A 23,945-nucleotide genomic window follows, 5' to 3' on the forward strand; every position below is an offset into this window, starting at 1 on the left:
ACATTGACATGAATCAGCCATGGATTTACATGTGTTCCCCATCCTGATCCCCTCTCCCACCTCCCTCCCCATCCGATCCCTCTGGGTCTTCCCAGTGCACCAGCCCTGAGCACTTGTCTCATGCATCCAACCTGGGCTGGTGATCTGTTTAAACCGGTTTGATTTGACTCTAGTTTTGGATTTCCTAGTAGAATTGGTTTCTAGGCTGTGGATTTTTTTTTTTTCCTTCTCTTTTAAGGGACAAGTCACCCTTAACATGTGTTTAGGGAAGACATAAAATTCAGTATGAATCAACAGTGGGGTCTGGCTGCCAATAGGACCTACTTCCACCCTGGGCTGAATAACAGGAGCAGAGGAGCCTAAACCGAGAAAGGGGACAGTCCCTCTGCTTTGTACTGGTCACAGTGCATCTAGAGGCTGCACTCAGCTCTCAGAGCCCTGTTTTTAGAGGGCCACCAGCTAATGGAAGCATAGCCAGGTGAGGATGGCTAGGACGGTGAGGGTCTTAGCAACATGCCATTAAATAATGCTTGAGGAATGAGGGCAGTTTGACTTGAAAAGGAGTAGGAAGGTGGGAGGAAGAATTTGGTGAACCTAACTTCATATATTTGAGAGGCTGTGAAGGGGAGGAAGATGTCAATCTGAAATGTCCCAGAGAGCAGACCTGGGATGGGTGGGGGCAGGGTAGGAGAACTGCAGCAAAGTAGGTTGGCTCCATATTAGGAAAACCTTTCTACCAGAGCTGCTCACCAGTGGAGTGGGAAGCCTTGTATGTTCCATAGATTCCTGTTAGGAATGAGTTTCAGCAGAGGTTAGAAGAGCATCTGTTGGTTTTGCTGGAAACGATGAATGCATAAGTTGGAGGTTGGATTAAAGGACTGTTGAAGACTCTTGTTAACTTGAGGTTTTGTGATTCAGGAAAATGAAGCCCACTTTTTCAAGGTCTTTGTTCATACTAAGGTTTATAAACTTGATTTCTTACATACTGAGTGTTTTAAGTGTCATGACCAACGCTGGTTTCCCAGCGCAACTCCAGAATGGAGTAGAAAACTATTTTCATGTATTGCTTCTCAAGTATAGCCAGATATGAACATTCTAATGACTAAAAAGAAGGTCCAGTGATCTCACTGACGTCGTCTAAACAATGAAGTCAGTGAGCTATGGTACAAGAGTATATGACTCCCCTGACCTCTGGAACAAAATTATTTTTATCTTTAAATGGTAAAGAGTATACTTAAATACTCTTTTCTTATGGATGGGACTCACTGGAGAAGGAATGATCCCCACCCAAAAGCTAGAAAATAATGCCCTAGAAGCTTCAGTTAACTTAAATGGGGAAACATACATTGATTCTAGAAGGAATTAAAATATTTCTCAAAGAGGTAAACATATATTTTCCCTTCTGTGTGAGCAAACATGCTGTGATTATTTCTAAACAGATCAAATTATTTTCTTGGAAGTGTATAGAGTTATTTTAAGGTTAATCCAAAGGTAGGTTTTTTTTTCTTTTTTCCCTTTTCTCTTTCACAAAATGCTTTTGTTTTGTGAATCTGTTTTAAAACAACACATCAAGTAAAGTACAAACATCTTTAGAGGGCAAAAATAATTTCCCAAGTAAGCAAATAAAACTTTGCACTTCAAATCAGGCCTTGATTCATTAAAAATCTTAAACTTCTCATGAGAAAAATTAACATTTAAACCACTGCTGCTTGGCCAAGCACTCCACCACACAAGAATATGAAATATCTCCTCTAAAAAAGTACAAAAAGGACAAAACCACAAATGTGGAACTTCAATTAATTTAAAGCCCCAATCAGCAAAGAATAAATCCTTCGCAGATCTAATTACCAGTGCTCTCGGAAGACCCAGGCCGACCAGCCAATCTTCCCCGTGTTTGAACAGCTTGATGAACTAGGGGACTGATGGATATCAAGTCATTTTGTTTAATTTATAAATGGATTTTCCCCTAATACTTAAATTATCATCAGTACAACACAATGAAAATGGGAACATTCTGAATGCAAAGTCTATAAGAGTCCTGGAAGGAATCCCAATGAGGAATGTCACCTCTGTTCATTCCTCTATACAATTGATCTAATTAAATACTGAGGGTGGAAAGGCAGTTTAAAATGTAGCCATTTCTGTTTTCTTTTTAGCCTTAATTTATCTGTTCACATCTTTCAAGTACCTTCTGATGCTTAGAAAAAAAAAAAAAAAAGAAAGTGAGATTTCTGCAAGCCCCTAATACCTTTAATTCTCCACAAGCTAATATTCAAAAGTCTTTGCCATCGATTTTGCTGAATAATAAATAAATGCATTACATTTAGCCATGGTAACAATGAAAGGCAGAGGGCTTTCCAAATCTGAACCTTTTCCCTCCATTAATTTGAAAGAGAATCTAAAGGAACTGGTACCTTCTGTGCATTTTGTTCACCTGAAATTAGATCTCTGGATTATACTTATTAAAATGTCTTCTTATTTTCAAATCTCTTCCTTACTTAATTACCGCCCAGGACAGAAAGCTGCATGGAATTGTTAAATACCATTAGACCTATTTGTAGTCTTTTCACACTGGCAACTTGAGTGCAATCATTGGCAAAGGTCCTGCCCACCAACCCACATGTTGGGATTGCAAGTCCCACCTGGCTCGGGAGTCTCCGACTGGGAGGAGGAAGATGCTGAGCTGGCTCCATCTTCAGTGGTACCCTGTGAGAGGAGACCCCGCCCAGGCGGGAGCTTCATGCCCAGCTGCTCTGCCATCTCCACGTGGTCCCCGGGGTGGACATAGTCAAAGACGCTGCTGCCTGTCAGCTCCACCTAGAGGGGAAGGGGAAGAGTGAAGAAAGTTGTCACAGGCTTTTCATTTTCAAATCCAGCCCCCACTGCGATTCAGCTTCTGAGCAGGAAAGGAAATCTATGAGGCCTCCAGAAACAATTCTTGTCCTGAGTTTTTACCCTCAGATGCTTAAGGATTCTTGAAATTGAAAGTTGTGTTTTTTTTTTTTACCCCCACACATATTTATTTAGCATGTTTAGCCCAGTTTTTTCTCATACACTGTTTGTATAAAGCCAAAACATTCTATGAAATGAGGATGAGTCTGCCTGAGTTCAGCTGTTTTACTCACGTACCACCAAATACTTGCATGTTTGGTGTCAACCGGATGACTGACTGAATTCCACTGTTTTCTTATTGAAAAGTTTGAGCTTTGTATAGAAACAGCCAGAGATAGCCAAAGAGGATTTTCAGGATGCATATTTATACACATCGGCTTATTTCTATGTAAATTTAAATGGAAGGAGTGCTGCTTACAAATATATGCAAAGGCCTAATGTTTTCATTAAATATTACTCATTAGCTCTGTAATCATATGGAGAATTTTCCATGCAAAAGAGGTCAGCTGGGGTCTGAAGCAGCCGTTTTTTTTTTTTCTGCTGGTATCAGCGTGTTTTGCCTTCAAGCTAATAAAATACATGGTACAAATCTCCTTGGGGGCTTTAAAGAAAAAGTTTTATTTTGAATAAACCTCTTTGTGGGAGGTTGACATGAGAGGTAGAGAATGAATATCAAAGATTGGAAGAGGGCCAGCCTGCAATGGAAGCACACTGCCTATTGCAGTGCTGTCTGGGGCATATGCTGTCTGAGTGGGGCAGAAGTCGCTGGTAAGGACTGGCTTTACCTCTGTACTCTTCTGATGCTATCGCTCTTACTTCTTTCCAAGAATAGCAATAATGGTCCTAAAATAATGTAGTTGGGTTATAGGTAGTGTGACAGCGAGAGATGTGTTAGCAGAACAAGAAAAAGCTCTTTCCCGGGTCACTAATGGCTTTCCCATTCCTCTGGAGTTTAATGGTCTCAGGCCAGCTATGATGCGCCACAGAAACTGCCAGAAGTTCAGATCGTCGCTAGTTTCTTGGTGGATGTTTCCTTAGACTGCTTCCTACTTCACCCGCCTTTCCTGGATCATTTGCAGCATCCTTCCAAATTCCCCCTGAGTGCCTGCCCTCTTTTTCCTGCCAAAAAGGAAGACTGTGCTGGTGGTGGGCATACTGTCACAGAGAGTGGAATGCTCAGAGCAGTTACCGCCCCCAGAACTCCAAGCCCCGGTAAAATGATCACATCGAACTCCCGGACACCATCTGATTAAAACCTTAACAGTCGACACATCTTCAACATCTATCAATTAACAGAAGTAGAGCCAGAAAAATGGGAGGCTAAATTCAGTTTGGTTAATAGCTATTCCTGAAACAGGCGCGCATAACTTTTACCGAAAATGAGGTACTTTCTCTTTGCTATTAAATTACACTCTCCTGTATTACCCGACTCCTGACTCTATCATTTTACAGTAACGATTCCCTCCATTTTGATATTGTTACAGAGCATAAATCAGGATTCATAAGTGAGCGGTTCCTACCCTCTGGGAGGGAGGGATTACATGGAAATAATCCCTTTAATGTGCGCCTTGCCTCTAAGCGTTTCACACAGCAATAAATGGGTAAACTGACTTTGAGCAATTAAGAAATTAAATGAAACTAATAAAATGTGTGCTTTAATATTTCTTGATGGTGATTTTGTTTGGGGATTAGCGAGTTTGAGGAAGTTGCTCTCGTTTTGCGTGGAGTCCGACTGCAGCGCTTTAGTAACTATTTGTGTCACTTTTCTCAGACTGAATCCTCCGTTAACGCCGCGGTGTGCCCGCTGGCATAGACCAGATTGCGGTGAGATGACAACACCGGTGGGAGATGCCATTGGTTTTTTTAGGGTGTGGGTCTTGAATATTCATGGGGGCCGGTCACATGGTGAGGAAGCAGCCCGCTGTCTCCACAGCCTGCTTTACGTAGACGGGCAGTTGCTTTCTTTCCACAACATGATGTCCCAAGCATAGCACATCCGGAGCCAGACTGAGTCACAATGGGTAGTGTTCCGTTATGACCCAGGGAAGACTCTCCTTCAGTCTCCTGAGGACTGTGACAGGGGCACATTCTCAGTGCCAGCCCCTCCATCCTATATTATGCTTTGGGCTATCTTGGAAGAGAAGTCTGACCCTGTCATAGTCTTCCTGAATGTACAGTGATAAAGGCCATGCAGTGTAGGGGAAAGCATAAAACAGCTGGACTTATAAACTGACTTGGAGATCAGAATCTTTTCCTCCTCTGCTGTGTGACCTCAGACCACTCACTTAACCTCTCTGAGCTTCAGCTTCCTATTCTGCATGTGGCAGTCTTGCTGCTCTGCAGGACTCTGGGGAAGCGGAAGTGCCACTCACATTGCATTCCACACGGATGGCACCCCATTCCACCACACTGTGGGATGGTGCAAAGCAGTGGCCTGAGCTCTGGGGTGGAAACAAGACTTACTTTACCTGCCTCACAGTCTAAATTCGAAAATCGGATGAAACCAGGCAGAGGAAATTGCCTTGTGAGAGAAATAAGCACTACCAAACGCTCTTGTCGCTGCTTTTTGGTGGATAAGAATGGATGGCAGGCACATATACTCCTGTGTAACTGTGATGAGGAATTTTTTAGGGTTTGCATGGTTGCTTTGGAACATCTCTTTTCAGCAAGGGGTACAGAGCAATAACAATGTTAGCAACTACCTACCACTACATGCGTGTACCTTTCATACTTTCTTTGACTGATTCTCATAACAATCTTTTGAAATGGTATGATGATTCCTATTTTACAGAAGAAGAATTTGAATATTCAAAAGGCCAGTCGTTGGTTAAAGGTGGCTTGACTCAACCTATCACTTCTCTGGTAGCACCTCTGCAGTCAGAGCGGCTGAGCAGGGACAGCTGAGCTCCTCTGTCCTGTCGCCTTTTATTTAGGAGAGAACACTTTTATTCAGGAGGGAACACTGGGTGCCGTGGAGGGAGGAGGCTGAGCGCAAGCAGGCTGGCAATCCCCTGGGCTAAAGATGTTTTGCCCTCGGACTCTTGGGCCAAAAGGCGGCACAAAAGCAGTAACTGAAGTAGACATGGGGTAGACAGAAGTCTGCTTATATATATAGGCCTTGAGTCATCATTATCATCACATTTGTCTATCACTTTCAACATTTCTCATAGTGTTTTCACTTCACTTAATTAGATTTTAGGTCTGGAAGAGACCTGAAAGACATCTAAATCTACTGATACCTCCCTTATTTCATAGCGGAAAACTTCACAGTTTTGAGAAGTTGAAAAGCTTATTCAAGTTTACCCAGGTGTTTAGTGGGCAGGCTATATAAACCCTTACTGGCTCACTCATTTTTTTTTTTTTTTTTTACTAAACCCTTGTGTGACTTGTTTCTCTCTCTTATGTAGATTGCCTTGGTAAGATGGACTTGGAACTCACCTGCCACTAAATTATGTGCCTCAAAATAGGCTGCAGAAACTAAGACTAGGAATTTTTTACCTGATGAGCAGACGTTACTTCGTTGTGTGCTTGAAGCAGAAAAAAAATTAACAGGGCTTCTATCCTGTATTACTATAGTTAGGTACTCCAGATTTCCAGTTACCAACTCTTCAAAATTTTTGCCCACTGACAACTGGGACTAGGGTCTTATACATAGTAGGTCAATCACAAATGTTTGCTGAATGAATAAAAGACGGATATTTAGGCTTTAAAAATTTGCTATATTTGTGCTTGATTTGGACAAGTTTAGGTTGGTTCCTTTTATTATTTCTGGTATTATTATAACATTTTCCCTTCTAAAGTGAATTACAATATAGCATCCTAATACACTCTTTCCCTCCAAATTTTTGCCATACATATTGAGACCGATAACTTTTTCTATAGAAGCCAACTGAGTTTAACTAAAGATAGGATTTTTTTTCTTTACATTGAAAAAAGCTTTTTTATTGGAGGCTAATTGCTTTACAGTGTTGTGTTGGTTTATGCTGTATGCCATGTGAATCAGACATAACTATACGTATATTTCCTCTCCCTCTTGGGTGTCCCTCCAACTCCCTCCATCCCACCCCATCTAGGTCACTACAGAGCGCCATGCTGGGCTCCCTGTGTTTTACAGTCACTTCCCGCTAGCTGTCTATTTTACATATAGTAGCATGTATATGGGGCTTCCCTGGTGGCTCAGTGGTAAGGAATCTGCCTGCAGTGCAGGAGACACGGGTTTGATCCCTGGGTCAGGAAGATCCCCTGGAGGAGGGCATGGCAATCCACTCCAGTTTTCTTCCCTGGGGAATCCCATAGTCTCCTCTGACTGCAGTCTGCAGGCTGCAGTCCACGGGGTCACAAAGAGCTGGACACGACTGAAATGACTTAGCATGCGTGCAGTGTATATGTCAATGCTACTTTCTCTATTCGTCCCACCCTCTCCTTCCCCACTTGTGTCCACGAGTTCATTTCCTATGTCTGTGTCTCCCCTCCTTCCCTATAGATAGGCTCATCGGTACCTTTTTTCTAGATTCCATATATGTGCTTTAATATACTATATTTGTTTTTCTTCTTTCTGACTTATGACGATAGGATTTTATAAGTGCTGAGAAAGAGCGGGTTTCAAGGAACTTTGAAAGATAATAAGGTCATCTTTTATAATTTTTTCCCTTGTCTATGCAGAACTGTGGTTAGTTGGTTAGTTCATTTGTTCCTTATCTGAATTTTCACAAAGTTTCATAAAGATTATTATTTCTTAATTATCCCTTCAAATCACCAATAGTAGAAATTGAGAAATTCCACTTTAAACTGGTTATTGGTCCTATCTTTGATCTGTCTTCTGACCTACATAATGGAAAGGTACAGCATTTTCCTCCTAATGCTGTGTTCTTCTGGTTGGTGCAAATGTGAGAACCTCTTCATTTTATAGTAAATTCAGTCATTTTGTATGGTAATATAAAAAAATGAGCAAACATGTTCTGTTTATTAAACTTAAGGAACAGATCCATGCAAAATGGAATTGTTGCCTGGGCACAAGAAGAAAATTTGCTCACTCGGTCCACTTTTACTCTAGCTGAGTGACTCTCAATAAAAACTCCTCTCCCTATTTGCTTAGTGTGTTAGAAGACAGCTGAGATTGTATAAGGGGCTGGAGAGAGGTGATGAGTAATAAGCAGTCATATCCAGAAACAGCATTTTGTTGCAACTCCTTTCTCTCTGCCTTTCCCCACTCAAAGCTACCAAAGTTCCTCCAGGATGAGCCATAGCCACTAGCGCCATCACACACAAGGATTTAATCAAGCTAAACCACCTAGCCTTCCTCAAATTTATTTCACATTCTATTAGCTTGCATGCAATTTGCACACTAGACACAGTTGATTTGGTACCTCTGAAGTTTCCTGGAAAAAAAAAAAAGTAAATATATTACACAGTGGTTTGTGTTGACTTTTCCAGGTCAGGTCATTGTCCCCCTGCTGGTGGATAGGATAGGGGACTAATTTGTCTTTTTCCTACATCAAGCGAACATGTCAAAAGCCTTTGCCTGGCCCCCTGGGGTGAGCAAATACTTTTTAACTACAGCAGTGTACCAACAGTGCAAATCAGTGAATTCATAACTCCTTTGATTGAAAGGGTTTGCCACAAATGAGGAGCAGGCAGCAATACTGCTAGTCATCTTCATATTGGAATAACTTAGGAGGATGGGTACTTTGATAAAGCAAGATGATAAAACCGATTTCTTTCTTTCAGTATATTTCAGTCTTAGGAATAATACAAAGTTCATTTTTAGCATGCAAAAAAGGTCATCAAATCTGCCATTTAGGGTGGAATTTCTTAGACCATTTGGAAGATGCTGCTTTTTTTGGGTAGATTTCTTGAGGGCATTAAGATTACTGAGGGGACTCAGGGGTGCTACTGGTTAAGTCCTTTATTAGGAGTCGTTTTGCAGCCAGGCCTGTTTCCACAGAGAGCGCCTGCTGTATTTGGATAGAAGGTCATGCCTGAGAGAGGACTGTGTTAGTGGCAAGTGGTTTGGAAACCTAACTGCCAGGAGACTCTGAGATCATGGTTAGAAAATCCTGACCCAGGACAAGACAGGAATTCTATCTGGCCTCAGCAAATTAGGATTTGTAGGGCTTTTTTTTTGGGGGGGGGTCACATTTATATTATTGAGAGATAATAAAGTGATAAAAGAATAAAATATAATAAGATGTGATAGCTTGATTAGCATAGGTTTTCTTAGGATTTACTGGTATCTTAATGCCATCTTCATAACTTCTTACGTGTTGCAGAAACTCTACTGAATATTTATGAACTGTTTTGACAGAAACTTGATGTTCTTTACAGCTCTGTCTCATTCTATGTATTTGCTGACTTATCTGAAGAAAAACACATAAAAGCATTGGGTCTGTTACAGAAATACGTGTATAAATTAGTAGAACAAGAAGAAAGAAAGATTCTATATCTGAACGATGAGGTAGAATGAAAAATCCTTCCAATGTCATCAAATAAGAAATGAATCCACTCTCTGCTCACAGATATGTTAACAGAGCCTTCCCTTAGAAGAATCTGAGCTAAAAGATACCATACCATCTGTTTATTTTATCTTCAGAAATAAACATTTCAACTCCTGTGGGACTCAGTGAGGCCAAGTTCTTTCCTTTTTTTTCTATTTTTCTATATTGTATTTTCTATAACCCTTGGCATGCCTGACCTGAGAATTTGCAACCACAGTATCCAAAGAGAATACTGGATAACCAGTTCTGAACTTTGATTAACAAGTGTCAGAAGATACTTTGAGTGGACTTAGTTCTCAGAAAGGAAACGGGAAAAGGCAGGCTGTTGAAGAAATGCAACAAAAGAGGAAATAAAGAACAAATGGCAGATACTGATTCAAATGTATGGGCAGTTACTTGGAACAGGTCTGCCTCTATGGCTGTCACTACCAATAGCTGAATAGATCAGGCAACAATCATCACTAATTGCTACATTTTCAAAAGTGTTGGATGGGTCATTCCAGATACTCGGAATCCAATCGAGCATATTTAAGTACTCCTAGAAGTATTCTGTATACAAAACAGATCCAGACTTTGAAGTATTCCCCACCCCTATTTTTTTCTTTTCTATTGAAGAAATAAATTATATGCTGAATTTCATTTTTTCTTGTAATCACGGTTCAGGAATTTCTCCATCACCTCACATTATGGAAGCAGTAGTTTTAGAACAGCTTTAATATGTCAATACCCTTTTCCTTTCAATAAGAGACACCAGTTAAAAGAAGAACTTAGAGAATGCTGTAATACTGAGGGGACATTACATCACATGCATGAGTCCTGGGATTTGTGAAAGTGACTAAATCAAGAAATTGTAAAGCCTTGCTTTACAAGGTTCCTATAGTTTTGAAGTTTTAAAATGTCTGTAGGGGAGAAAAGGCCAACTTTATATTATTTATCACAGTGCTGGAAGGAAAAAAGGATGTAATTGGAGGTTACATCATAGTAAAAAGTGAAATAATGCCAAGAAAGAAGCATTAACAGTCTTAAAAGTAACTGAAGTCAAATCTCCCTTCTCTGAAGATCAAATGAATAGTAAGATGTCACTTTCAAAGCTTCTTCATTATGTTGGTGGTAAGGAGACCAATCAACATAAAATACTTGATATTAGCATAGTTAATCCATTATCCTCAAATTTTACATGGTTCAATATTTGTCATTTAAATCTGGATACACACTGAGTTGAATGATATGCATAGCCAGACTTCAGTATCAATATATCTCAATTTTTGTTTGTTTTTGTTATTCTCAGAGTGAATTTTATCTACCTTTTTTTTTCCTTTCTTTTTTGGTCATGGGAGAAAGAAAAAGTAGAAAATGCTTGTAAACTTATATTGAAATTTGAATCTTTCCCTGAGTCTGAACAGCCCTTTTATTTTAAAGCAAGGTAAGTGGATAAGGAAAGCAATAATAATTATGGGGTTGACTTCCATTTGCTTTTTGAAAGTTATACAAGTTATTTTTTTCTAGTTGCACTAAAATAATATGGTTTATATGACTAGACCTTTAAGATTGTCTAGAACACACAAATAATAATATACACAAGTAATAATCGTAAAATATACACAGCATGTGTTAGTCACTCAGTCGTGTCTGATTCTTTGCAACCCCATGGACTGTGGCCCCCCAGGCTCCTCTGTCCATGGAGTTCTCCAGGCAAGAATACTGGAGTGGGTTGCCATTTTATTCTCCAAATAAAATACACACAAATAATACAATTAATCATTCCTGATAGTTTTTAAAGGGGTTATCCTATGATACTTTGCAGACAAAGGTCCATATAGTCAAAGCTATGGTTTTTCCAGCAGTCATGTATGGATGTGAGAGTTGGACCATAAAGAGGGCTGAGCACTGAAGATCTGATGCTTTCCATCTGTGGTGTTGGAAAAGACTCTTCAGAGTTGCTTGGACTACAAGAAGGTCAAGCCAGACAATACTAAAAAAAGTCAACCCTGAATATTCATTGGAAGGACTGATGCTGAAGCTGAAGCTCCAATACTTTGGCCACCTGATGTGAAGAGCCAGCTCACTGGAAAAGACCCTGATGCTGGGAAAGATTGAGGGCAGGAGGAGAAGGGGACGACAGAGGATGAGACGGTTGGATGGCATCACTGACTCAATGGACTTGAGTTTGAGCAAGCTCCGGGAGATGGTGATGGACAGGGAAGCCTGGCATGCTGCAGTCCATGGGGTTCCAAAGGGTCAGACATGGCTGAACAACTGAACAAAAATCCTATGATAGAAGATTAGTTACATCAACCATCAACAGGAGCTAAGTCATAAGGTTTAAGTGATGCCGTTGAGAGAGAAACAAAAATTAATATCATTCGAGAAAAGTTTAACAAATCTAATGTAGTCATACACCTCAAGAGAAATTTATATTTAAGAGAAAGCAAAAGGAGAATCGTGTTCAGCTAGCATCTTGTTTTTTTCAGACTGAAGCATTATATGAATGTCAGAGATTCCATAAATGACTCTCCTCCTCCTTGTCACTGTGAGGGTCTTGAAAACTCTCATCCAAGAAAATCAAAAGCTGTACCAAAATATTTTAGCTACTGGAGAAACTGAGTGCTTGGCCCATGTCAAGAAATTAATTTTGGAGTTAATAAACCAATGAAGAGAACAAGACAAAATAAAATTCTCCGTGCTGTGAGCAATTCCTGACCCTCCTAGAACCTTTCCTATTGATATGTTTTAGCACATCTTGGGAACTTCCTGAATGCCGTGTGGGCACTGTGAGTCTAGTGTCTAATTTATTCCTAGTGAATTACCATAAGAAAAGGTCTAATGCACTTCTATCTTACTTTGGCTGTTATAACTACCAGCTGTGGTAGTGTTTGAGGTTCTTTTCTATGAAGCAAGTCAATACTCTGAGCATTCTCTAAGTGCTATTTTAAAGGAATAAGTTAAATTCACAACTGTTTAATAACAGACAGAGAGTTAGTCTTGTTAGAATAGGGAATGTAAATAGAACTGGCAAGTAAGAAGGAAAAAAAAGAGAACTGGCAAGTAGAGAAATGAGTCAAAAGACATGAGTTATTCCAGAGGCTAAACTGTGGTACTGTGTTTAAGCCACTGGAGTCTGGGGGTGGTGGGAAGAGTAGACTGCTTTGGAAATCTGATCAATTCTATGCTCTGTTTCACCAAACAAATGCTATGATAACATATACATAATTTGGCATTTTATGTCAGGGGTTTCAGACACCCTAGCACTTAAACCATAAATATTCTCTAGAGCTGTGCTGTCCAGTATTGTGGCCACCTGTGGCTATTGAATGACTAGTCTCTGGAAGGGGCTAGTCTGAATTAGAAGGTTTTAGACTTGACACAACAAGTAAAATAATGCAAACTATCTTATTAATTACATATTAAAATGACATTTTGGGTATATGGGAATAAATAAAATTATTATACTATTAAAATTAATCCCACTTGTTTGAGTTAACTTTTTAAAATGTGGCTACTAAATACTAGAAAACTTAAAATTACATACATAGTTTGCAATCTATTTCTATTGGACAGTGCTGCCCTAGAACCACAGAATTCCTGGAGTAGCAGAAGAAGCAGCAGAACACCATGAAGATGATATTAAAGAGGAGCGATGCAAGGAAAAAAAAAAAAAACAAAACAGAAATAGAAGGATGGCTTTAGAATAAAAGGACTGAGCTTTTAGATTTAAGCTATAATTTAAAAGACTTTAGTGAACCAAATATTTATCAATCATTTGCTCTCTGTACATTTTGAATAGTAGCACTGGTGTGGATGGGTCCAGAGGTGGCTGTGAGCCTGAACTGTCTGAGAAAACAACTCCCATGCTGACTCCACGGGGATGGGAGGAGAAGGGACAGGGACTTTGCTGAGAAAATGGGGGCAATCTGAGAGACAACAGGGTTCTAACTACACTGGAGCTTACGGGGCAGAGGTGGTGTGCTACACTACTCCTGGGTTAAACCTAGGATGGTGGAAGTCTCAATAAACTCTTAAGTGATTTGTTTTGACCCTAAGGAGGTGGATTTGGGCCAGTGTTCATTAAATATATATATTATTAATTTGCCTGAGCCAAGTGTTAGTTGTAGCATGTGGGATCTAGTTCCTTGACCAGGGATCAAACCTGGGCTCCCTGTATTGGGAATGTGGAGTCTTAACCACTGGACCATGAGGGTAGTCCCTAAATATTTTAAAAATACTTTTTACATACTTTTAAAATACTGACGAACAGTTTCAATAAATCACTTTTAAGAAAACTCCTATCTTGTTTTTCTTCTCAGGTCTGTGTCTCAGAGACTGTTTTTTCCCATAGATGTAGGCTGAGATATCTGCCACACTTTAAATTAACTTCTTGCCCCACATATTGAAGCCCTGGGTCTAAGATTCTCATCTCATTTGGATGGTTTTTTGTTTCCCATGGGTGAGCACAAAACCCATGGTACAAACTGCAATTTTTAATCTAGCTCTCGCCTTCTCCAAAGAGACTTTAGTAGGTTTGTTTTCTTTTTACATGATCTTGCATCCAGCAACAGAGGCGTTGCCCAACTTCTCTTTCTAGGACAGGCAGAAAGGACTCAAGATGAGGATCAGCTAGGCTAAAGCTGGGCAACCACAAAACCCCAACACCATAAATGTCCCATGTACATTTTCACGTCATCTACTGACAGCTCCGTAACTGCAAGACGCTTACAAAGTTTTGCTCTAGGTTGTGACATGGCTTTCAGATGAGAGGCATTGGTACACTGGAAATTAGCCCAAGAAATCACCTGTGGTGTGGTGCTTTACTGATTTTAACTCAATTTGCCAATCCATTGACAAGCTTTCCATATAGTCATCAAAACCTTCAATACCATACCCCATCAGTTTTACCATACCCCATCAGTTTTGCTTTAAAAACCAACTGAAGAACAAAAAATACATCTTGGTTGAGAAAGGTTGGGGGTGGGTGGGAAGAGAAGGGGGAAAACTTATCAAAAGTAAAATTGGATTAAGAGTCAATCAAAGTCCAACTGTGAATTTATCATTTCAATGAATTTCAATGAATGGTTTAAAATCTGTTTGAAATCTATTTGAAAATGAATATGTAATAATATAGACATAGCTCTTTTTCAAAGCTAGTATTGTCAGATGTATTCTGAGCATTATAATTCATGAACAGAGTAGATGACTATTTGAAAAGTATTAAAATGAGCTGACTTTTCAATACAAGTGTCTTCACAATAAGTTTTTCTATTCTGGGCAATTCAGAAATGTAGACAATTGTGCTAGAAAAATAATATGTATTGTAATATTCATTGTACAGTAGTAGTGTAGTAAGTGGCAATTCTGGACATTACAAGAGACACAAGGATTATTTTCTGTGATTGCACAGAGAATACTTGGATTTCTTGTGAAGCTTTTGCATTGGAAATGAGATTCATCAGTCTGATCGGGGCAGGGTTAGAGCCCTTAGCAACATGCTTATTTTGTAGAAGGTCACTCAATAATAACTTCCTCTGCCCTCCAAGCTTATTAAGACTGACTGGCATATATTAATGAAAACACCTGATTCTCCAACCATAAAACCCAGACAAAGACTTTATTTTAATATTAAGGAAGGAACCCTTAATTAGCAGGGTTTCAAAAATGTCAGCTTCTTCTATTAGCTGTTCTGGCCCATCAAAGCCATAATCCCTACTGTCAAATTTCATCACATGATAGACAGTTTGCTGGCTGTCTTTTTTTTTTTTTTTACTGATCATACTGACTGAAGCTTTAAAAATTTTTTTATTTTGCCATCACATTTAACAACTCATTGTGCATTTGCCTGTTACACTCTTGATTTTACTGCTTTCAAAGAGTCTTAGCAGCACATGTCAACTCAAAAGGTTGGGGGGGGACACTGCAGAAACACAAGTATTACATGTCAATACATATGCATTCTTAGACGTGTAATTAAGGACTCTTGGAAGACCTGGGCTTGCTTATATTGATTGCCTTCCTGAGTATGTAAATGTGCTGTCCGGAAAACACAGACAAATAAAACAGTCTCATAGATAATTTCCCATTTTTGATGTGTCAAGGAGAAGGGGGCAAACTCTGAGGAGGAGCCCCCACCCCAGATTTTTAAAATAAACATTTATCCCTATTAACCCTTAGCATACCTGACTATTGCAAAGAATTCACTACAGCATCTACGGCTTTGCCTTGTCCTTCAGAAACAAGGAAAAAAAAAAAAAAACAAACCAGCAGGACAGAATAAATACATAGCTCTTAAAGTATTTGTGTTTTAATATGATTCAAAACATTCACTGTTGATTAAATCCTTTTGCAAACTGAAAATTTCATACTATCCATACCAAGAGGAAGACAAATACGAATGAAAAAATAAAAACAAAGATGACTCAAGGATTTTGTGGGCAACTTTTGTGAGGACTCAACTGTGACTCTTTCTTTATCCATGAAGAACATGAAAGCCTCAAGGGTAAACGTTCAGTGTTTAGGAAAGAGTTATGACAGATAAGAGCTGGAGAACCAACTGATGCAAATGGCTTTGACCTGGTAGACTTAACTGCTAGAGACTGGTAAGCTCTGAACCATTCTTTTCGATGAGAATCAGGAATTCATCAGAGGATGCAATGTGTTTTCTGAGTTCACCCTTTTGGCATCGCTGAAGTCTTGGGCCAACTGCATCCCTTTTTGTTAGCACCCAGGTATTTATTTTCCCTCTTTTTTACTTTTTTTTTTCCTCTTAGACTCTAGGACAGAAAGGCTATCCTTCTTGTAATTTTGCATACCCTTTGCTTATCTCATCCATTTCTGCCATGGGGAACAACCCAACTCCTCTCTGAGCCCCAGGAGAGCTGCCTGGCAGGAGCTGGGGTGATCTCAAGCCCCCATGCAAGATGCTCAGGTGTTCTCATTTGGTGCTGTCACCTGGCTGCTTTATACCTGGGAGGAAGTCTTTGTGTTTGTACCACTGACCATCCCTTCCATTCTCTCGGGATCTACTGTATTGTCTGAACAATGCACCATAATCATGGACACAAAACAAAGCCAGGTAATCCCAGTTTTAAGTCACTTATGAGTCTTTATTGCTCTCCAGTGATAATGTTTCCTGAGATGAAATAAAGATGGTGTAAGGTGTGTTTTTCTGGTTGAATTTACAGCTAGCCCTTCCACACTATTTAATGGCTGTGGGTGACTGTGCACAAGTACCATTAAGTCTCTTGTTCTGATTTTAATTATACCACTTAGAAATGAAGTTTTGTTTTTAAGAGTGACAGATGTCTGCTTTTTCTGCTGAACATTTAAAAAAGGCACCTCCTAGGACAGCCTGACAAACAAGGAACATTTCTTGGACTAGAAACATTTAATTTGTTATTTGGGATAGGCAGGTCCAGTTTTATGGGTAAAAGTACAGGCTAAGTGGGCTATGTTCCAGAAGGGTTTCTAATATTTACCTTTAGGTAATCCTAATGGAGAGAACTGGTTGTAAATGCAGACTCTAGAGGCAGGTGACTTGGAATCTAAACTATAAGCCCTTTTAGCAAGTACTCTACTTTTTCCTTAACTACAAAAAGTAAAGATAATAATGGTTACCCACATTACTGTTGTTAAAATTAAATAAGATAATGCATGCATTGTGCCAAACGAAGGACAGAGCATATATTTTGTGATCAGTGAATATAACTGTGTATTTTTTAAAATTCAACTTTTATTAGAGTATAGTGCTTTACAATGTTGTGTTTCTACTGTCAAGCAAAGGGAATCAGTTATACGTATACACATATCCCCTCTTTTTTGGATTCCCTTCCCACCTAGTTCACCACTGAGTAGGGTTTCCTGTACTCTACAATATGTTCTCATCTGCTATCTATTTTATACACAATATGAATGGTGTATATGTGTCAATTCCAATCTCCCAATTCCTCCCACCCTGCCTTCACTCTTGGTTATCCACACAGTTGTTCTCTATGTCTGTGTCTCTATTTCTGCTTTGCAAATAAGACCACCTATACCATTTTTCTAGATTTCACATATATGTGTTAATGTGTGACATTTATTTCTCTTTCTGACCTACTTCACTCTGTATAACACACTCTAGGTAATTGTACATTAAGCCACCGGCTTGTAAGCTTTCTGAAGGCAGAAGCCATAGGTGTCTAATTCACTGCTACAATCCCTGATAAATAGCAGGGGTTCTATACCTATTAATCAAATGAATGAATAAATGGGCAAGTGAATAAATGAATGCCATTATAATTTTATTGAGAAGTGAGCTGATCCAGAAGGGTGTGGTAACTGTTTGAGGTTCCAGAGCAATATGGTGGCTTATTAATTATGTTCATCCCTCCATTCATTATATCAATAGAAATCCAAGTTTGGGCTATTCAATCTGATCTTCTGGAATTTACAATCAAAAGTGTAGCCCAGCCATTATGATCTCAACAAAATCACCAGGTTTGATTCAGAAGCACACTAGTAAACTGCAGCAAGTGGGGATGTTGCCAAACTGCAGTATTCAGGGGGTATATGAAACTAGTTTTCAAAACAGAAGAAAAGGACAGAAAAAAGGAGATACTATAATGTAAAAAGGCACAATAAGAACGACTGCTTTAGCATTAATTAGACTGGGAAGCTAAAGTATATTTTTCTTACCCCCTCTGCTGTCACCACTGATTCTTGGAATGAGGGTAGACAAGTCACTGCACTTTTTTTCTTTCCATTTTTTTAACTTGTTATCTTCAAGAGACAGTCTTTGCTTCTTATGATGACAATAAAGGATGCATTAGAAAACATGGGCAAAATAGTCTAAGTACATAAAAATTGGCTTCAGTTTATACAATGTCTTCTTATGTAAGAGTGGAAGCCTCAGAGGTGAAAAAAATAGTGACAAAGGAGCTCATGCAAGGCTTGCTCCCCTTTTAGGTTGCAAAACAGAAGCAGTGTAGCTGGCATCCCAGAAATGGATACCTAGGATTTGTAGGAACTTTGAGGAGTGTGCACTTGGAGTAAGAAGTAATATTAATGGCTGGTTGGAAAAGTCAGTATTTCACCTCCTGCAGTCAACTTGACATCCCTGATCTGGAATGGGGTGTTAGTCACTAAGATGCAGGTTCCCCTGACTCCCCACTGTAAAGGAAATGCTATTATCTTTTTACATAATGCATATAATTAATGCTTGTGTATTTGGATAATTCTATGTGAAAAATGATTCTGTGGAGACTATACTTGCCATTAGCAGCCATATTAGTGTTGAATCACCAAGAACTGGGTCTAGGGAAGTATAAATGTAGAGACAGATGAAATATGTACTTCCTCCTTCTTACTCCTTCTTTCTTAAAACAATTTAATGTGTGCCATAGAAAAATAGTTTCTAACCAATTTTCATTTTCATTCTTAAAAATGGCATATAGAGGAGATGGAAATAACTTGTTCCAGGAACTGAAGGAACCTCACACCCTTTTATTTGGCTATTTGTAGACCTTCGTTAGAATGCAACCTTTTTCTAGAATGTGGGCTTCTATTTTTTATTAAATGTAGTTGATTTACAATGTTATGCTCCTTTCTGTTATACAGCAGAGTGATTCAGAATATACATATGCTTTAAAAAATTCTTTCCCATTATAGTTTATTACAGGATGTTGAATATAGTTTCTTGTGCTATACAGTAGGACTCTGTGGTCTATCCATTGTATATATAAGGGTTTGTGTCTGCTAATTCCAAACTCTCACCCCATCCCCGCCCTGCTTGGCAACCACAAGCCTGTTCTTACGTCTGTGAGTCTGCTTCTGTATTGTAGATAGGTTCATTTCTGTCATATTTTAGATTCCACACACAAGTGATTCATACAGTGTTTGTCTTTCTCTTCCTGACTTACTTCACATGGTATGATAATCTCTAAGTCCATCCATGTTGCTGCAAATGGCATTATTTCATTCTTTATGACTGAGTACTATTCCACAGTATGTATGTACCATATTTTCTTTATTCATTCATCTGTTGATGGATGTTGAGATTTTTTTTCCTTGTCTTGGCAGCTGAATCAAGCTGATATAAACATTGAGGTGCATGTGTGTTTTTGAATTATAGTTTTTTCTGGATATATGCCCAGAAGTGGGATTGCTAGATCACAAGGCAACTCTATTTTTAGTTCTCTGAGGAATCTCAGAGGATTCTCAGAGATTCATACTGTTTTCCATACTGGTTCACCAACTTGCATTCCCACTGTGTGGGAGGGTTCCCTTTTCTTAGAATGCAGACTTCTTTGTGTCTGGATGGTAGTAATATCTTATTCATTTTTAGAGTTCCCAAGATACTTAGCAGTGTGCTCCATCCATATTTGTTGGTTTGATTAAGTGGATGATCTCAGAATGCTTCCTCTCCCTTTGCCTCTTTCCTCCCTGGACTCCTGGGTTGTGATCGGTAGGTCAGCCCGTGTCCTGGGAGGCAGAACCCTGGGGGCTGCCACAGTCTCACAACCAGAGTGAGAAACTGGTTCTGCCTCCCATGTCGGTGCTCTGCTTTGTTCGAGACACGGTGTTCATTGGAGGCAGAGCTGCATTCTGACTTTGGAAAGGGCAAGGTTTGAATCCCTGCTGTGTCAATTTCTGTGTGACCCTGAAGAGCTACTCAACCTTTTCTAGCCTCTATTTTCTTACCTGTAAAATGGAGATTTACAGCTTACTCTTCGGGCAGTTGAGATGAATCATGTGCTTAGCCTATAATAAGCAGTCAATAAATGGTAGCTATAATAATAACAACAATACTTATTTTTACCCATCTGTACTCTTTTGCCCTGAATCAGATTGGTAAGAGAAACCACTAATTTGCCACATGGTTAGTATAGTATTTCACAAATTATTTAGAAATTCCCTAAACTCCTAATCTTATGTTTTCAATGTATCTCAACTGCAATCTCCTTCAAGTACATCCGGTTGTGAAAACAGCCTGATTAAGCAGTGGGAATATGATATGCTTATTTTTGGCCTTATTAACATGGCAGTACAGCTAGGGACGGAGCAGCGATGGGGGCACCCTTGGGAATGCAGTGGGGGCAGAACCATCCAGTGAGAACACTCCTGGCCTCAGAAGGTAGACTGTCTTCTCAGGAAGGGGTCTCATAATTTACTCTTGCTCAGAGTGAAGGAAAAGTGCTAATATTTATTTTCAGACACCTAGAAAACTGGATGCAAAAGGCAGCTCTTTTATCCCAACCTGTGTTTTTTTGAGACCATGGGGTGAAATGTTGAGACTTGCTACCTTGGAGAGGCACAAGGAGGATTAAATAGGGACCCTTTGAAGCTTTGTGCACTTCAAAAAAGGCAGCTACAGAAAAAAGCAAAAGCAGACAACAGTAATGAAGCAAAGAAACAAAACGGAAAAGGATTCCTCTGGTTTCCTGAGTCACCTACATCCTTTTGTAGGTTGTTAATGTCTCCAGTCCTACTGGCATTTGCACGATTTCTAGTAATATAAACACAGCTCTTGCTCAATCACTGTGTTTTAGTCAGATCTTTGGGTTTTCGCATATTAAGACAAGAACATTGTAAGTGTGCTATTAAGCGTTTATATGGATTTCCTTCCACCAGTTGGCAGGAGGCACGTCTACCCTTTTGCTTAAAAGATTTCACAAAGACGCATGCATACTCGGATTTATCTGGGGAAAGCAAAAGACTTGAGTTGACTTGCTATAAAATAGATAATGCAAAATGAAATAAAGGTATAGGAAAAACAGCTGTGTTCTTTTTTATTTTATATTATTTTTTAAAGCTGAACTGGCCTCAGGATGTATTTGGGAAATACAAGAGATTGGGAAATACTGAGATAAGAAAAGAATACTTTGCAGACAGCCAGGAGACCTGGGTTCCAGGCTCAGCTCTGAGGCTAACTCATGGTATGACTGTGTGTATAGGTATTAATTCCCTCTAGCTTCTGTATGTCCATGTGTAGAAAGAAGTGACTGAATGAAAAAATAGTAGTCTATCTACTCTGCTTCTTTGAACTTTTATCTTCCTCATCTCTGAAATGGAGTCATTGTGTTGACCTTATAAAGTGTTTTGTGGACTAAATAAGACTGCGTGTGTAAATCACCCATGGCATGTTGAACAGACCATGTGTCCTCAGAAAGTTCTAGTTCTCTTCCTTTCTTCCATTTTAAGTTTCCTTCCATTTAGAACACTTTAGAGGAATCTGGAATGTGTCCTGCTCTTCATTACCATAGTTATCAAATAAAGCTGTGATTGCAAGGGATACACCTGGTCTCCATCCCACTGAGTCACTTGGCTCATGATTTTTAGAATCCAGGGTCAAACCGACTCTCATTTTTTCAGTGCTGAAAGAAGCCCCATATAAATCATTTGAAATATAAATATTTATTCATCAACAGTTGGCGAGTCAGCAGCATGGTGTGGTGTGTACACATTTTGATAGCAGATGGTTTGTATTTTTTAAGCTGAAAATAAAAACGCAACAATAAAGACAAAGATACTATACTGTCTAAAAGTTTAAATGCCCTTTTATTGTTGGAATGTGGCTTCACTTAGAACTGCAAAGCCCAAATCTTTGGGAATTAAAAAACAAAAACCTAACCATCCCTTCCTTCTTTTTTTTTTTTCACCATTAGAAAAGTTTATGACATGAAAGGTGTAGCTGGACTCCCAGAGGGAGAATGGACATTTGTCTAAAATGCAAAGAAGACTTTAACATTGGCAAATTCAGGGCCGAAGTAGCAGAATTAACACGATGTCAATTTTTCTTTGCGTCTGTAACAATTTCCTATTATCCTGATAAGTGGCTAGCCATTTCACTTCTTTTATTGATATAGCTGTGAAAAAGAATTAGATTTCAACACTTATGTAACTGAGATTAATTGATTGATTAGATTATTAATTAAATATTCCATTAAATTTTCTTTTGAAAAAAAATGGCATAGTATTGTGGATTCCCTAAGGTTTTTTTCCCCCTAACCCATGGAAGAATAAACAAGGAAATGCATAACTAAACACTGTATCTTATCTTGTGAGAGATAATTAAGCAAGCAGATGCAGTGCTATGTAGAAAATTTACTCACTGTTGGCTGTCTTACAAGACTATACATATCCCGTACAAGGTGAAGAGACTTATCTCCTTTGTGAACAATCCACAGAAATTGGTGAGCTGCTAGGAAAATTATTTGGGTATCACACTGCTAGGCACATCTACGTCTACACAATAACCGCCTGTTTTAGTTGGGAATGAAATGGTTTACCTAAAACTTCCAATCGTGCAGTGTTTCAGGGATCTGTGGAAAAATAAAAACAGCAAGTGGCCTTTCAGGTAACCCATAATTAAAAGCAATTTTGAGCTGTCTTTTCAGGGAACCTACCCAGGGGAAGTATTTGCTACCTGTTTGACCTTCACGATTGAGAGTCCTTGGCGGTGTCAACGACCCTCTGAACTGAATTCAAAACTAATCTCTGACAGAAAAAGAGAAACAGAATTCATGCAAATCATATTAATTCCAACATTTCCCCAGTGAGCTGGGTATAAACTACAGCCTAATTAAATATTTTTTAACGATGTGAGTAATTTTTGCCAAGGGGCGGATTCAGGGGAAAATTTAATATGAGATCACAAAAGCTGTTCCCAGCGTTGATTCTGTAAATTAATGACTATCTGCCTTATGATAAAAACATGCTGCCAAGAATGAAAATGAAGTCGGCAAAGCGTGCTCTATTTGTCTAACAACCAAATATATAGAATGCAAAAACTTTAAAGGCGATGGAAAATTTCCACTGTGTTTGTGCGATAGAGTCAGGATAAAGATGCACCATGCTGACAACCCAATAAGCAGCTTTCAGGCACTGTCAGCAATATGGGGCCATTTTTAGGTAGTCATTGTCAGGGTCCAAGGACATATTTTTAAAGCAGCTAGTTAGTTAAACAATTACATGCAACTCATTTCCAAAAGAGATTTGAGGTGGTTCACAGCAGGAGACACATGCACTGCAACTTGAAAGCCAGAAGGGAGGGTCAGAAATCCAGCGAGAGCAAGGACTCAATTATTTGGCACAAATGTTGCCAGCATTACGCTCCGTGGATTCCTTCCTCAGACTGACCATTTCCACACCCCATCTTGATCCTCAGGGCAGTTCATTCTGGAAAGCTGAATTGGATTGCTGTCCAAGGTCATGGGGGTGAAAAATGGTGGTGAATACAGCAATCAAGGGGGTGAAGTCAACACAGCCCTGGGCAGCTTACTGCATCTAAATCTATAAATGGCAGTAGACAAAGGCTGGCCTGGTAGATAAGCCTGTTCTTGTCTGCTGAGGACCAATCTGAGAAGGGAGCCTCTTCCCTGGTGTTCAAACTCCTGTTTTTAGGAAACAGTTTGACAAAAAAGCAGCTTGGCATATGTTGCAGAAAAGCAAGGCATGGTGCCTGCATCTGAGCCAGGGAAGAGCCCCTAGTCTTACTTTGCTCTGTGAGGGCAACCTGCTTCTAATGACTCTTGTAGTTAACACCCAGAAGTTGCCGGCGGTCCCCTGTGACGGATGACTTGGGCTCTGCTG

The 23,945-nt window shown here is 39.4% G+C and overlaps 1 protein-coding gene across 16 annotated transcripts in view; it reads right to left on the bottom strand.

Annotated features, from left to right (window-relative positions):
* Positions 1-23,945, bottom strand: part of NPAS3 (neuronal PAS domain protein 3) — a 920,744-nt gene that overhangs the window by 128,353 nt on the left and 768,446 nt on the right. For all 16 annotated transcript variants that reach the window (XM_043489743.1, XM_043489745.1, XM_043489742.1 and 13 more), the window contains one exon: positions 2,643-2,817. In XM_043489743.1, the coding sequence (XP_043345678.1) occupies positions 2,643-2,817 (175 nt within the window). The remainder of the gene's footprint in view (positions 1-2,642; positions 2,818-23,945) is intronic.

Source organism: Cervus canadensis, chromosome 17, assembly GCF_019320065.1.
Source record: "Cervus canadensis isolate Bull #8, Minnesota chromosome 17, ASM1932006v1, whole genome shotgun sequence".
NCBI classification, from domain to species: domain Eukaryota; kingdom Metazoa; phylum Chordata; class Mammalia; order Artiodactyla; family Cervidae; genus Cervus; species Cervus canadensis.